The following is a 17,313-nucleotide window of genomic DNA, read 5'->3' on the forward strand; positions in this document are numbered from 1 at the left end:
TCAATGTCCATCACCAAGAGTGGCTCGGTAGCACCACAACTGACAAAGCTGGCCGAGTCCTGAAGGACATAGCTGCCAGACTGGGCCTGCGACATGTGGTGAGCGAACCAACACGAGGGAAAAACTTACTTGACCTCGTCCTCACCAATCTACCTGTCGCAAATGCATCTGTCCATGACAGTATTGGTAGGAGTGACCACCGCACAGTCCTCGTGAAGACAAAGTCCCGTCTTCACACTGAGGACACCATCCAACGTGTTATGTGGCACTACCACCGTGCAAAATGGGATAGATTCAGAACAGATCTAGCAGCTCAAAACTGGGCATCCATGAGGCACTGTGGGCCATCAGCAGCAGCAGAACTGTATTCCAGCACAATCTGTAACCTCATGGCCCGGCATATTCCTCACTCGACCATTACCAACAAGCCAGGGGATCAACCCTGGTTCAATGAGGAGTGTAGAAGAGCATGCCAGGAGCAGCACCAGGCGTACCTAAAAATGAGGTGCCAACCTGGTGAAGCTACAACTCAGGACTACATGCATGCTAAACAGCAGAAGCAACATGCTATGGACAGAGCTAAGCGATTCCACAACCAACGGATCAGATCAAAGTTCTGCAGTCCTGCCACATCCAGTCGTGAATGGTGGTGGACAATTAAACAACTAACGGGAGGAGGAGGCTCTGCAAACATCCCCATCTTCAATGATGGCGGAGTCCAGCACGTGATTGCAAAAGACAAGGCTGAAGCGTTTGCAACCATCTTCAGCCAGAAGTGCCGAGTGGATGATCCATCTCGGCCTCCTCCCGAAATCCCCACCATCACAGAAGCCAGTCTTCAACCAATTCGATTCACTCCATGTGATATCAAGAAACGGCTGTGTGCACTGGATACAGCAAAGGCTATGGGTCCCGACAACATCCCAGCTGTAGTGCTGAAGACTTGTGCTACAGAACTAGCTGCCCCTCCAGCCAAGCTGCTCCAGTACAGCTACAACACTGGCATCTACCCGACAATGTGGAAAATTGCCCAGGTATGTCCTGTCCACAAAAAGCAGGACAAATCCAATCCGGCCAATTACCGCCCCATCAGTCTACTCTCAATCATCAGCAAAGTGATGGAAGGTGTCATCGACAGTGCTATCAAGCGGCACTTACTCACCAATAACCTGCTCACTGATGCTCAGTTTGGGTTCCGCCAGGACCACTCTGCTCCAGACCTCATTACAGCCTTGGTCCAAACATGGACAAAAGAGCTGAATTCCAGAGGTGAGGTGAGAGTGACTGCCCTTGGCATCAAGGCAGCATTTGACCGAGTGTGGCACCAAGGAGCCCTAGTAAAATTGAAGTCAATGGGAATCAGGGGGAAAACTCTCCAGTGGCTGGAGTCATACCTGGCACAAAGGAAGATGATAGTGGTTGTTGGAGGCCAATCATCTCAGCCCCTGGGCATTGCTGCAGGAGTTCCACAGGGCAGTGTCCTAGGCCCAACCATCTTCAGCTGCTTCATCAATGACCTTCCCTCCATCATAAGGTCAGAAATGGGGATGTTGGCTGATGATTGCAGTGTTCAGTTCCATTCGCAACCCCTCAAATAATGAAGCAGTCCGAGCCTGCGTGCAGCAAGACCTAGACAACATCCAGGCTTGGGCTCATAAGTGGCAAGTAACATTCGCGCCAGATAAATGCTAGGCAATGACCATCTCCAAAAAGAGAGTCTAACCACCTCCCCTTGACATTCAACGGCATTACCATCGCCGAATCCCCCACCATCAACATCCTGGGGGTCACCATTGACCAGAAACTTAACTGGACCAGCCATATAAACTGTGGCTACAAGAGCAGGTCAGAGGCTGGGTATTCTGCGGCGAGTGACTCACCTCCTGACTCCCCAAAGCCTTTCCACCATCTACAAGGCACAAGTCAGGAGTGTGATGGAATACTCTCCACTTGCTTGGATGAGTGCAGCTCCAACACTCAAGAAACTCGACACCATCCAGGACAAAGTAGCCCGCTTGATTGGCACCCCATCCACCACCCTAAACACAGTGGCTGCAGTGTGTACCATCCACAGGATGCATTGCAGCAACTCGCCAAGGCTTCTTCGACAGCACCTCCCAAACCCGCGACCTCTACCACCTGGAAGGACAAGAGCAGCAGGCACATGGGAACAACACCACCTGCATGTTCCCCTCCAAGTCACACACCATCCAGACTTGGAAATATATCGCCGTTCCCTCATCGTCGCTGGGTCAAAATCCTGGAACTCCCTTCCTAACAGCACAGTGGGAGAACAGTCACCACACGGACTGCAGCGGTTCAAGAAGGTGGCTCACCACCACCTTCTCAAGGGCAATTAGGGATGGGCAATAAATGCCGGCCTCTCCAGCGACACCCACATCCCATGAACAAATTAAAAAAAACCTTTATAAAACACTGGTTCAGCCACAACTGGAGCACTGTGTCCAGTTCTGGGCACTGCACTTTAGGAAAGATGTGAAGGCCTTAGAGAGGGTGCACAAGAGATTTACTAAAATGATTCCAGGGATGTGGAACTTTAGTTATGTGGATAGACTGGAGAAGCTGAGGTTGTTCTCCTTGGAACAGAGAAGGTTGAGAGGAGATTTGATAGAGGTATTCAAAATCATGAAGGGTCTAGACAGAGTAGATAGAGAGAAACTCTTCCCATTGACGGAAGGGTCAAGAACCAGAGGATATCGATTTCAGGTGATTGGTAAAAGAGCCAAAGGTGACCAGGAAAAACTTTTTTTACGCAGCGAGTGGTTATGATCTGGAAGGCACTGCCAGGGTGGGGTGGTGGAGGCAGATTCAATTGAGGCTTTCAAAAGGGAACTGGATAAGTGCTTGAAAGGAAAAAATTTGCAGGGCTATGGGGATAGTGCAAGGGAGTGGGACTAGCTGGATTGCTCTTGCATAGAGTCTGCATGGACTTGGTCGGCCGAATGGCCTCTTTCCATGCTGTAATCTATGATTCTATCATTGTTCTTGATGTTTCAAAATGACTATGACCAATAAAAGCTAACGGTTTACAGTAATCAGTTCATTACCTTGAAATTCTCGGACTGTAAGTGACCTTGTATTGACTTGTAGGTTGCATTAAGGTTTGCAAATATCTGGCACAGCTTTGATTCAAAACTGCAAGGAAAGTAGAAATATTAACATGGACCAAACAAACTACCAGAAACATATCTGCTGTCTTTTGCCCATGCTTAAAAATATAAAATGCTTTACATTATTTGAACGACAACAAATGCTGAGACATACCATGAGATATAGCTAAGTTCAACATCTTGGCAGGGATTCTGACCATAGGTTCTAATTCCCTTCAATAGGTCAAACTCCCATTTTAAAAAGGCCTCCTTGGCATCATAAATTTATATTTTGAAGAATGTGCCTCACACATCAAAAACCGTAATATATTTTGGCTTCTGTGCAAAAGATTAGTTTTTGCACGAGTGGTGTCCTTGAATTCTCAAGTAACTGGGGAACAATTTTGATGTAATTACAAATGAAATGTGAAACAATTTGGGGTTTAATTTTCTCCATGCTCTATCTTTATCTCAATAATTCACAATTCTCGCATAGAATGTCTGTCTGTACTATCTTAACACACGAACGTGTCAAAAAGTGCAGACTTAAATTTGCAAACATATTTAACAGTGCACTAAAAATTGTGCACAAAGGAAATTAAGCCTATTAAGTGTCTAAATTCAGGGCCAATCATTAAACTGCATAAACAAAATGCACTGATGCCCACACTATTATAATACATGCACATACATGAAGAAAATGATCAGCATAAACATTTTTCTTTACGAAGTTTCAAATTTTTTTAAAAATCCAACATTTTAAGGGTTAAGCTGTTTCAGGGAATATAATTATCATGTACAGATAGTTTGCAGCTCATTTAAGAACCAAAGAAATCAAATGCTGAAAGTTTCCAATTAAATTTGGTGTGGGTTGTTGAGATAACAAATGTAATAACTTGCACTTATATAATGCCCAAGGCATGAGGAAAATGGATGCTCAGCCAAAGGCTGAAACATTCAGAAGGATGGCCAAAGCTTAGTCTAAGAGGTGCATTTTAAGCAGGGTCTTAAAGGAAGAGGATGTAACAGCACGTGTAACTGGCCAACTTTCAATGGATTGGGGAAAGATCTGATTTATAATCTATCTACAGTAGCAAAGAGGATCCAAATACAAGTAGTTCACTGGCTAGAATAAAATGCTGAAATCACAAAAAGCCGATCTAAAAAAGGATTGTTCACTAAAAGTCAGAAGTGGCTGACTCTCATTCATTTTTATACTTGTTTTTACACTGCTTGTACTAATCATATTACCATAATAGATGTGGAAGACAGCAGCCATTCAGCCTACTGTAGCTTGTTCATCAGGAAAGAACTTACCATCAAACTGTTATTCCAAGGGATTTTTTTTACGTCCAATGCCTACCTGAAAATCCATTCCACGTATTGATTACAAAGATATGCCTAACAGGGTGGACATCTGGCCCATCTTTCCATAGAAAGCTATGATCACTCATCAGAGCATTTAACTGTCTCTTAAATTCTATAGTTTTTGCCACCACTACCCAAATATCACTCCAGATATTAATCAGTGTGTCAAGTGCTCCCTAACAATTAACCTTCCACAAGTTTGTATCTATGTCTCCTTGTCTTGTAGTCATGGTTTAACTTCAAATAGCGCTCAGGGTTAACCTTTTCTATTCCACTCAGTATTTCATATTTCTACGGTTCCTCTCAGCTATCTCCTTTCAAAGCTGAAGAACCCAAGTTTTTGTAGCTCATGATTCAGTTCTGATATTAGGGACCACCGTCTGTGCTTTTTTCTGCACCTCTTCCATGACTTGGATTTTCCGTCGTGCCTTGGTGGCAAGAACTGGATGTGGCATTCAAGGTGTGGTCTGACCAGAGCATTATACAGTTTCAGTATGATGACTTCAGACCTGATTTGGCAATATATTTGCTGTATCCTGTTTGCTTTGTTTTCTGCTGCTCTGCAAAGACTGCACATGGTCAGTGCAGCGTTTACCATCACTCCAAAATCTTGCCTCCCCCTAGCTAGTCCAACACCATCAATTAGGTTTCCCTTTCTCTCTTCCAATATGAAAGGTTCGCACTTTTCTATGCGATTACTCTTTGTGAAGACCTTCCTGACATCAGTCCTAAAGTTGCCTTTAGCTAGTTTGATCTGTGCCCCCTCGCCCTATGGTTGGCTTAATTTGAAGTAGTGCTCCAATTGTAATATACAAGTGTTGCAAGAAACAGAACAGTTCCTCATCTATAGTCTTGGAACATAGTTTGGCAAAAAAGCCCACTATGCATGCAGAAGTACACTTGCATGTGCTCACAGTGGTTGGTGCATGTTCATTTTATTTTGACTCAACTTTCCAGAGCTTTGGAAATACCAGTTCCTACTGGTGAAACTGGCCACCATAAACTAGGTGGTTTTACCAAGGAAGTAAAAAAAAACTGAATTCACAGAAGCATTTCCAGAATCAGTGACAGCTTTGAATATTCAACAATGCCCTCAAAAGGTCCCTCAGTGCAGAAACCACATCAAATATCTTAAATGTATCACAAAACTTTGTGCGAGAACATGCTTGTATGGCTGTGAAAAGGCCTGCTCTCTTGATACTTATAAATGTCAGCAGAACTGCAAGTTTGACTGCTGCGTTAAAGCTGGTGCAAGATAAAAACAAGATACATGACATCCATTCATTGAATGAACCTGACCTAACAATACACAAATGCTGAAATGAAGAATATATTGGCAGATGCACCTACTGGATAAATACTGTATTCTGAAAACTGAGTATGGAAGAGTCTTTCTGAATAAGACTAAAGGCCAATGAAGACAATACTGATTGAAACCAAGAAGGGTTTGTGCAACTAGTATTATACCAAAAGCAATTTTTTCCCTAGATCATCAGAAAATACTCGTCTGTTGCTCACTCCCTAAATCCCTTTGCTGGCCATCTTTTCCCCCAATTTCAAAAGCCTTCTTAAAAAAAACCTTCATGAATTGTACTTTTGGCAGTACCTCCAAACTCCTTTCCTCTCTTTCTTCTGCCTCTTGGCATCTAATTTTTTTTCCCACTCCTCCATAAAGCTCTCACATTATCCGTATGTGAGCAGCACTATTGAAATGTAAGCTGCTGTTGCAGTGCTTTGAACAGGGCATTTCACATAACACAATATCAATAACATACCTGAACAGTGTAATTACACATTCATTATTCACAGACACAAAATAGATAATTGGATGAAATATTAAATTAAGCAAGCATGGATACTTACAATTTTCTGTAGTACGAGGCATTTGCAACTTTAGCAGAAGAATTGTACAATACATCAGACACCAAATAAAGCCTGGCAATCTGGAATTAAAAAATTGTAATTTTACTTACAAAATGGTCTGTTTGGTTTTGAAATGTACTGTTGTGACACAAACTTGATGAAAGTACTAACAGACACTAATGTTCCTTTTCAATTCCCTTAAGCTATCAAAAGAGGCGTCTTGAGGAAGTGGACCTAACCAACATTGCTGGAACAGTGTAAACCATACTCCAGCAACAGTCAATGCATTCAGGAGGCAATCTACCTTATGGATCGTACCCACTTGTTTTATCTCCTCAGATAAAAGTTAACACCGAACTCACCTTGCAGTCAAACAAGACTCCAGATTACTTTGGCTATCAAATAAAAATGCTGCTGACTTGTCCAAAACCATAGCTTTGGAGGTCAATTGTGTATCATGAAGCAGCTGCTCTTTTATCCACAAATTTCTAATAATCATTTAGGAGCCAAGGTTTCAAATTGGTTTCAAGCCATGTACAAAGTGTCTAAGTATAAAGGTTGAAGAGCCAGTGATGAGAATTTATAGCTAGTACTTCATAAACCTTGCATCCTGGCAGCCAAGAACGGTTGCTATATTAAGTGGATTTGGTCAAAACAAAACCTTTTTCAAAAGGATTTCAGGATGATGTAATGTCTACTACAGAACAAACCTTTTTAGGCAACGGAGTCTTTAAAATGGACAAAGATTCTGCAATACATTCCACAATTTCTTCAGCAGCCTCAGCATGATTCAGGCAGAACACCATAGCATCACCAACGTCATTCTTTCGTGGGGTCAGTCCACGCAAAAGCTCCTCCAATTTATCCCTTTGACTTAAATGGAATGTTAAATATTTTACAATATTATAATAAACTGTAATCTTCTATACAACTACTTACAATTAGCAACCTTGAAGTACAATTTTAAATAAAATTTGCGTCAAGTCTTTTAAAACTCAATTGTCAGAAATTAATGGCTATTTATGGTCCTTTCAAAGTTAAGAATTAACATTTTTCAACGGTTAACATCAGATTTATTATGACTCATTAAAAATGAATGTTTGAACTTTGCAACTGTTCCAGCATTCTAGGGAAATTAAATTTCGCACATCATTTCAAGTCACCTACATGTCAACTTGATACAATTCGACAAGCAGCAGTACTCATTTGGGATTCCTATTATAATCTTATACAGTCTACTCTTAATTCAGTCACTTAATTGAAGTTATCTGGTAATTCAATTTTTAACACTAAATTCACACTTTGTTGCATTATTTATGTTGCTTAATTCAAATGATTGAATTTTTTTAAGCACAAGAAGTGACTTTGAATAATCAAGAGTACATTGCATTGGCTTAACTAAATAGCGCTGAAAATAAGAACTTTCACCTATTAACTAACTGATTTCCCAATTCATTAGTTACAGACTGAGAAGGAGGTTGGGCAGTTTTTTCCAGCAAAGTCAGATGAAGGGAAGGCAAATCTGCAGAGAGAATTGGGAATGGAGGGGGGCTGTTGTGGAGAGGCAGGGAGGACCTCGTGGAAGTGAGTCTGTGAGCTCAAGGCCTAAGCTCAGAAGGCACTAGAAATCAGCAGTCCTCCTGAGGAAGCAATTGCCAGAATCGGCACAGTCGAAGTGGCTGGGTGTGAGTGGCAGCACAGAGACTAGATGATGAGCAGAAAACCAGATGGAGAAAGTACAGGGGACTCCTAAAACAAAAAAGAAAGTGAAGTCCTTGAGGAGGGCCTCAGTAAAAAGACAGCAAGAGCCAGGGCTGGATTATTCAAGGCAAGGAGGCAGCAGAACTGGACTAATGTCTAGCCTGGAAGATAAACCGGGAACCACGTGGTAGCCAATAATGAGTTGCAATGATCTGATTGGTCCATTGTGTGGCGCATAGTTAGCATGGACCAATATTAAAGGTGTACTACATTATAATCACACTAACATACATTAGACACATTGCAATTAGATAAACTGTAAAACCCAAGAAACATGTAACACAGAAAATTAGTACGCAAAGACTTGAGAAAAAAATCTTGACTGCAGTTGCTTGTCCTAATATTAAAGACATTAGTATGGTTCAATCACAATACAATTTGTTACATTCTCTTAACCTATTAACTTAAAATTTGTCGAGGGAACTTCAGCAGCTGTTTTACAACACTGCAAATAAACCATAAAAAGGCTTCTCATAACACTTTTAAATATTACGTAGACACTTGTATAACTCACTCTTCTTTCAGCTGTCCCTTTTTCACATTCTCCTCAACACGTGACTCTGTCTCTTCCAATATTTCCTGCAGATATGGGTTTAGAGGTGGCGGTCGCCAAAATGATCCATTCTTGAACATGCGGAAATCCACAGTTCGCCACTTGGTTGGCGAATCCCCCTGTCAAACAAGTGACATTCATATAGATAAGCTTGGTGGAATCTTCATTTGTAATTATTTAATTTTTCTCAAGTATTAAATTAAATGTACCTGTAGTATCGAATACAATTTCCATCTGTAGTAAACATGGGCTGGGCTTTGATTCTCAAAAAGGAATCTGAAAAATACATTATTTCTTACAAACTTTCTGCATGCTAAAGTTGATAAATTTTTTTTTTTTACTGAATATGATTTTGTTAAGCAATAAATGGTAAATAATCCAGATACTGAATTAAATAAAAACCTGAACATAGGGTTGCTAATTTCTCTGTTCATAATCATGGCTTCGAACATAGGTCCCTCACGCACCACAAATTCGATCATCCGATGAATAACACACAGCAAGTTTCTAAACAAAACAAAATCAAGATAATCCATTCACAAAGAGGACACCATTTTAAGGAGCTAAAGAAAAGAATCCATATAATAAATGATTTTCCAAAACACAGCAGGCGGGTAGTTTTCATTAACAAGCTTAGTAATCTGCAGCATTTTAATTGGCTTTGGTAACCGACTGGGAAGCAAAATAGCTAGATTCTGCTCAATACAAAAACCCAATATTTTCATCTGCAAAGCCGAAATGTTTCTGGTCCACCCTCAGATTTTGTTCTTGAAACATAATAGTTCTAAACTATACTGTGGCCAAGTGAAGTCCATAACTTACTCTAAAAGACTTTACCAGTCATATCAGTGAAGCTAAAGGTACTATTTTTAATCAAGCTTCTTTCTAGTCAATAAACATTAAATTTAAGTTTTTAAAAAAAAAACATGCATTCCAATTAACAGTGTCTTGAATGAAGGGTTTAAATATCAACAGGCATCCAAATTTCCAGAACATCTTGAACAGAAAAGCTGATGGAATGATGTTTCACATATGCTAGTTAAATTATAGTAACTAATAGTTTGGCTTAAGAAAATTACATATTTGTATGCATTGATGGCAAGTAAAAGATGCAACAGATTGAACATACATACACAAAGAGGAGCATGATAATGCTCCTACAAGGCAAGTTTTAAAACTGAAACAAGGTTTTGAAACCTGAGTACTGAACAGTTTACAGCATCTATAATAAACGACAATTGTAGAAAGGAATTTTTTAAAAATTGTATACATGTGACCACATCATTCAAGGTGATTTGATTTTACTGTTCAACTCTGGAGAAGGGGGTCTTTGTTTATGGTCAATCTCATTTTAAATAAACATTATTCAACTGCAATTACTCTGGCATTCCATTAGTGGAGTTTTACATTAACTATGGCTGATTCAAGATTAGCTCGTCTTGTAGTGTTCTGAAACAATTTTAAGAAGTCTTCCACTTTCAGGCCATTTGCAAGTATTATGGCTGCTTAAAATCAGTAACCGCCTAACTTAAATTGGCATTCCAAGAAGCCAATTGGTCAGTACTAGTCTATCTGATCACCCAACCAATACTGAACAACTGGCTTCTTGTAAGGAGAGTCGCGGAATCAATTTTAGACAGGTGGTTACTAATCATACTCCTATAACCTTTATTGAAATGAATGACACCAATGTACAGACCTGAAAACAGAAGCAATGCATATTCCAAAAGCTCGGACTCCAGTCCTGGAGCACCACTGGGAGAGAAAACCCACCTAAATTTAGATTGCTGGTGCCTCACTGAGAATATTTTATATAGCTTATTATAGCTAACAAACAAACAATGTCATATATAAAGCTATTCCACCACCAGTACTGCAACATGAGTTTACATTTTAATTTTTAAAACTCACATAAGTTACAACACAGAAGGAGGCCATTCAACCCATCATGTACAGGCCAGTTCTTCAACGGGGGCTATCTACTCTATCTCCATTTTGTTGCCTTTCCACATATCCTTTTATAGTCTTAATATTCAACTATTTATCCAATTCCCTTTTAAATGTAACAGTGTCTACCTCAGTAGCTACTTGTGCCATAGCATTCCATGTTTTAAGAACTCCTTCTGTGAAGAAATTTCTTCTATACCCCCACCTCATTCTATGACTACTCTCCCATTACAGGAAAATTTGTCCCCTCATTTTAGGATAAAATGCTGTAATTTTTAAACAGCTATTCAGGTTAAATGTGTCATTGAAGTAACCAGCTAATCAATACTTGATTTGCAATATATTGTACTTCTGTGCATTCCAAAGTCAATCAATTTTTAAACATGTATCAAATGTTGAAGGCTCGTTTATTTAAAAGCTAGTAGGCATATTCCAGTGTAAAATACTCCTTGAACCATTCAGCAAGCTTAACTTCAACTTCATTCTTACAGGCAGAATCTCTCAATTACAGATGAGTCTAAACTGTGACCACCAATTTAAGGAAAGAAGGCACAATCACTGACACAACCAAGAGCTGGGTCAGTCCAGAGGCAGAGTTTAAAGACTACTAGAATTTTTTTTTGAAAAAGTGGGCTTTTCAGAGCTAATTTAATTATTTTTAGGTACTGATTGAACTTCTTTATACTGTGGAGCAGCAAATTTCAGCAAGAACACATTCAGCATCAGCTCTGAATAGCCCACATACCTAAAAATACCAAACTCCATGCCTCCAGGTTAGCAATCATTGGTGATAATGTCAGAAGATCACATCCCATCTCTGATAATGGCAGGCACGGTCCAGCACTGGAGAAATCAATAAAATAGAAGCTCCTGCTTACACAAATGTAATTCCTAAAGGGTGTACAAAATCCTATAAGACTAGGGCGATGGAAACAAGATTCACAAGGATGATACCAGAAACGAGAGGATATACTTATCAGGAAAGACTAAACAGGCTGGAGCTCTTTTTTCTAGAAAAGAGAAGGCTGACAGGTGACCTAATAGAGGTCTTCAAGATAATGAAAAGGTTTGAAAGGGTAGATGTAGAGAAAATGTTTCCACCTGTGTGGGAGACCAAAACTAGAGGTCATCAATATAAGATAGTCACTAATAAATCCAATAGGGAATTCAGGAGAAACTTCTTTACCCAAAGAGTGGTAAGAACGTGGAACATGCTACCACAAGGATTACTTGAGGCAAATAGCAGATGCATTTAAGGGGAAGCTCGATAAGCACACGAAGGAGAAAGGAATAGAAAGGGTATGCTGATAGGGTTAGATGAAGTAGGGAGGGAGGAGGCCTGTGTGGAGTATAAACACTGGCATAGACCAGTTGGGCCGAATGGCCTGTTTCTGTACTGTAGACAGAAAGTAATTCAAAATAAAAAATAATTAGTTTCTCCCCCTCACCACCATGCTGACAGTACCACATATTACCTCTCATCTTCCTACTTGCAGAATGGGGAATTTGGGGAACCATTTTCTTTCCAGTTGCCTGCAACACTGTTCCATGATCTCCCCCCCACCCCCAATAATTATTCCACTGTTGAATATATATTTTTAAATAGAAGAACCCGGGAGGACTACACTTCCTGTTAATGCCCTACCTGAAGCCTCTCATTTTGATAAAGAATGTTTTGTGAATCTACTCAAGTCGGTGCCAGTTGTAGGCTCAATTAGAGGTGATTAGCACATCTCTGCATCCAGGATCCTGAGCTTGGGCAGTCAGACATGTTTTCGTTCACCTCCAGCCAAGTACAGAGCAGAACTCAGTATGTACTGAACTAAAAATAAATTACAACTGCTACAGTATCAGCAAGGGTGTGTTCAGCCCCTGCTGAAATCAACTGACTGCACTTGCTGAATGAGCCCACAGCTGCTGTTAGCTAGATGGCTTCTAACAACTTCGTAATCCAAAGCTGAGACCACCCCACAAGAGTAGAGAATTAAACTTCACTTTTTTGTTTATTAAGAAGAAAAATGGCAGTTGAACCGAAGTAATATTTTGGTATTAAAGCTCTAAGAGAGTCATATCCTATCAATTTACATATTGCAGAAATTTTATATATAAATGCCCAAAAATGTTTTTTTTGGTTTAGTTAGTTAACATGCATAACTAGTAGGCTGGGCAGCATAAGTCATGCAAATTCAATAAGTGTGTGAATCCAATCAGTAACACTAGAAATGTAATTCAAACGCAAATGCAGTGAAACTTGTAAATTGGGGATTGATACTTAAGGGACTTGCATCAGGTGTCCTTTATTTGCTGGTGCCCCTATTTTCAAAATGGTCACTGTATGTACAGTTAATTATTTGGGACGGTCAATGAGTATCCCTTTTTTGCAGGTGTCCCTTTGTATAGTTTTCACTGTACCACCAAATTTTTGCAACAAAAATAAGTCCATCATTACAAAAATTGGTTCATTTCTATCAATTCAAAAAGGCAATTGCACAGGCCAATATATTAAAAGTACAGAGCCTTTCTGGGTGACACTAACAAAAATCAATTATCTATGCAAGTTGGGGCTCCTGGATTCATCTGTTTACAATGGGAAAGGTTGCATGCTTCAAGAGAAACTTCTGTCCACCTCAGACATCACCAAAGTATTACCACACTTTGCTCTCCATTCACCGATTGTTTATGCATCATACAGGAGTCCTAAACTAATTTTCAACCATTTATAGTAGTTCAACCATTTTTAGTCCATTCTCTTTTAGCCCCTCCCCCACGCCAGACAACATTCCCTAGCCTCGATGTTCAGAGAACCTGATCCAAGGTCTCTATCAATTTTGGTCATCACTGTGAGCATCTTACGAGCATCAACGGTTTGACGGGATTCTCCCACCAATTACCCATTCTGCACATAAAGGCCCTAGCAAGTATACTACAAGTACTTATCCCACAGCCACCTTGTCCTTTAGTTATTAGGATTCGTTCCTATACATAAAAGTACTGATGGGAACTATACGTTGCCACTTGACAAAAAGCCTTTTTCTTTGCAAACTAAAATGGCTTACCATCCTTGAAAATGACCAATTTGAGAATGTATATAAACATTACCCAAGCCTTGAAGGCAATTTTTATTCAGGTTTTTTCCATGTTATACAGTTGCAAATTGCATTTGATCGGGACCTAAATTTAAACCTACTCGTTACACCTGCTGGCTTCTATAATTTTAAACTGAAATATCCTTATTCAAACCCTTCTCTCAAAACCAACACTGCAGAGAGAACTTACAGGATGTTAATAAGTACCACACGTTAACAAACCTACCTTAAGAACACCAATACAAGTTTAGGGCCATGGCACTAAAACCATATCTGTGCAATGACAGTTACAGCCCACAGCAGTTAGTTTCAAGTTTGAGATTTTTTTTAAATAAAAAAGTGTACCCATTAATACTCTGAATTACATCCCCAACTCATTAAAGGTCCAATGGATAGTTTGATCTACATTTAATTTCTGCTGCCAAAGGACTGTCACTTAAACCCACTTAATTTCTCAAAAAATATATTGGGCCAGATTTTGCTGTGAGCAGCGCCGTTCGTTCGACCTGCACTTGCCCGTAGGCTTTCTATGGGGTTTTGCACGGCAAGTTCCTGGACATGAGATTATTTCAGCGCGACGCCCTCTACAGGGCATCTGGCCCTGTGTGAACAGGGCAAGCAACTGTGTGCCTGCTTAACCAGATTGAAGCATCATTAATGAGCAGCACAGAATCTGAACCGGGAAGTCTAAGTTAGAATAGTGGATTCAATGTCAAATCAGGTGTAGTAAAAGAAAGAGGGAAAGAAAGATTGGATTCAGAGACAGAGATTTAAAAAAAAGAGAAATTTTAAAAAAAAATGTTCAACAATAATTAAAAGCTGAAGGAATGAGACTCCACACTTGTAAAAGTTGATTTTCAGTGCCAGAGGGGTTGTTTGGCAGTAATTAAGACTTATCACACTGTTAAAAATGCACTTACACCGGAATGGACAAGCCCTAACTTGTTTTGGCAAATTTAGTCCATATCTACGTCAGTACAGGAACTTCATGCCGTTCAATACATTTGAATGGTGAGTCAGACAGCGAGATGCCATTTCCACACAGCTTTTGGGGCAGCACATCTCGACCAGCAACTTCCGGATTTCCACATTTAACTGCACGTGCTGTCGTCGGAATTTGCTGTCCGATTTGCACATAAATAATGGTGAGCGCTGTTGGCCTCACCATTATTTTTACAGCAAAATCCAGCCCATTATTTTTTCATCTGTAGTATTTGAAGTATTCAATAACAACTCATTCACCCTGGCATTACATTCCCCTATACTTCCCCTTTTGAAAATTATATTCTAAAAATATTCAAAAACATTAAAGTCTAAATGCACATAAGTTGCCCTAAAATCTCTGACAGAAGCAATATATCATGTATTATTTTGACTGAATTTTTTTTGGAGAGAGTAGGGGAGGAATTTCTGTAATTTGATAAGAGCAAGTATTTTGTTGAAACGCACTCCAACCACACCATGCCCAAGTTGAAACATGAAAGTATCTTTCTACTAACTACCATGTTGCTCTGAAAAGTATGGTCATAAATATAAAAAACATCAAACCATTTTTATTCATTAATGTTTTCTTATTACTTGTAGATCAGTATCCAATTTTTGTTGGCCATGAACACATTAAATCAACACTGTATATGATTTTAATTCTTGGAAGACAACAGCAGCATTTATAAAACAAAACAGAAATTGTGCGGTTAGTATCGTAATCAAGTGAGAAACGTCCAACATCCTCAGTACATTTCTCAAGTTAGTAATTTTTAGGATAAGAAATCACCATGAAATCATAAGTGCATGTGTGGAGAGCTTAGAATCTTCCTCCATTCTTAAAAAGGCCAAAAATTGGTTGAAAACTAAAATTTAAACTTATTTAATTGAAAAAGATGGCAGCAGGACCATAAAATGCGATAAATATTAGGGCCAATAACAATTGATGGATTTTCCGATGTAACCAGGACCTTTCATCTAGGCAGAAAGTTGTTAAAAAGGTACATTGTGCAGATTTTGTTTTCCTGAAGTTAAAAGCCTAACCGTGGTAGCCAACAAATAAAGGATTCTTTTAAAAAAACAATTCAACTAGAGTCAATGAAGCTGATCGTACCAATGACTCTTCAAAATCTGAATACTTTCCCAATCCATTCCATGGTGCTTTGTTCAGGTCCCTCGCTGCAACAGGCAGTTCAGCTTGTGCTGCTCACCACGGCCAAGGTCAAACGTCATGAAGAGTTTATTTAAAAGATCAGTGCCCATCACGTGGTCAAATTCTGGTGATGGCCTTTACTAAGAATTTTGATGAATGTGCACGACAAGGCAAAGTTCTGGTTCAGATGAGCAAGGGAACCCCACTATAGATTCCTCAATCACCTTTCTACATCCACCCACCACAAAACAAGCAAAGCCATACATACAAGCCAAACACAAACTGCTAAGCCTATAGCCTGAAGACAATGGGATTACAGTACAATACAGTAGTGCTAAAGGTACTCTGCATTCAAAATACAAAGATGTAAGGACCACTGCTTTCACTTGTCAGCTTCAAGACAGTTACAGATCTCCCACTCCATACAGACCCAATTTCTCAGTTATCCAAATAATGCCATAACCAGTCTAACCTACTTTTGATCAAATTATATAATAGACAATTCTCTGTTAAACTGAAGTTAGAGATACTTTCAAATTGTGTGGTCTTGATAAAATTATCTTTGAAAATGCAATTCACACAATTTTACTGAAGTTGCTTGAAGAGTAGTATCTTTAGTTTAGAAGCTCAATTCCAAAAGGTCCTGACCAATATTGCAGCCAGTTAGATTAAACTCAACGGCACGCTTAATATTGTAACACAGTTGGTAAATAGGAGCACATGTGCAGCAAACATCAACTAACAAATTCTGCTTTATTTCCAATCAAGACACCAATCCAATGAACTTGATGTAGCAGCCGATCACTATGCAGTCAAGAATGCACCACTGTGACAACATCTATTTCGACTTTGATAAGGTACCCTGGTTAAATACATTCAAGCCCAACCAGCTAATGCTTACACCGACACCAATTAGATTATCTCAAATGCACATTAAAAAAATGTCATCTCACAAGTTAGGCTTTATAATTCCAACCAAATTGCTACATTATATTTACCAGCAGCTTGCAAGCACCATGAAGAAAATATAGATACGACAAAGATTTTAACATTCAGAACAGCAAACTAAAGTAGGCCTTTTGTATCTAAATGCTTGATAAATTTAATCCAAACCAGATATGACTGTTGTCATCGACATCAATTATAGATGGTATACAAAGTTAACAGCACAGAAACAGAAAACTTGGCCCAACTGGTCTATGCCACTGTTTGTGCTCCGCACGAGCCCCCTCCCTCCCTACTTCATCTAACCCTATCAGAACAACCCTCTATTCCTTTTTCCCTTATGTGCTTATCTAGCTTCCCTTTATATGCATCTATGCTATTTGCCTCAACTATTCCTTGTGGTAGCACATTCTACATTCTAACCACTCTTTGGGTAAAGAAGTTTTTCCTGAATTCACTATTGGATTTATTAGCGAATTACACAGTAAACCCAAATCCGTACAGGTCCATAGAAACACACAACACCATCAATTTTTTATAAAA

At 39.5% G+C, this 17,313-nt stretch overlaps 1 protein-coding gene across 3 annotated transcripts in view; it reads right to left on the bottom strand.

Annotated features, from left to right (window-relative positions):
• The window catches only part of u2surp (U2 snRNP-associated SURP domain containing), a 59,449-nt gene that overhangs the window by 17,427 nt on the left and 24,709 nt on the right, over positions 1-17,313 (bottom strand). For all 3 annotated transcript variants that reach the window (XM_067995038.1, XM_067995039.1, XM_067995040.1), the window contains 6 exons: positions 9,058-9,162; positions 8,865-8,931; positions 8,617-8,774; positions 7,052-7,214; positions 6,342-6,421; positions 3,069-3,156 (listed from right to left, as the gene is read on the bottom strand). In XM_067995038.1, coding sequence (XP_067851139.1) covers positions 3,069-3,156; positions 6,342-6,421; positions 7,052-7,214; positions 8,617-8,774; positions 8,865-8,931; positions 9,058-9,162 — 661 coding nt within the window. The remainder of the gene's footprint in view (positions 1-3,068; positions 3,157-6,341; positions 6,422-7,051; positions 7,215-8,616; positions 8,775-8,864; positions 8,932-9,057; positions 9,163-17,313) is intronic.

Source organism: Heptranchias perlo, chromosome 13 (assembly GCF_035084215.1).
Source record: "Heptranchias perlo isolate sHepPer1 chromosome 13, sHepPer1.hap1, whole genome shotgun sequence".
In the NCBI taxonomy this organism is placed as follows: domain Eukaryota; kingdom Metazoa; phylum Chordata; class Chondrichthyes; order Hexanchiformes; family Hexanchidae; genus Heptranchias; species Heptranchias perlo.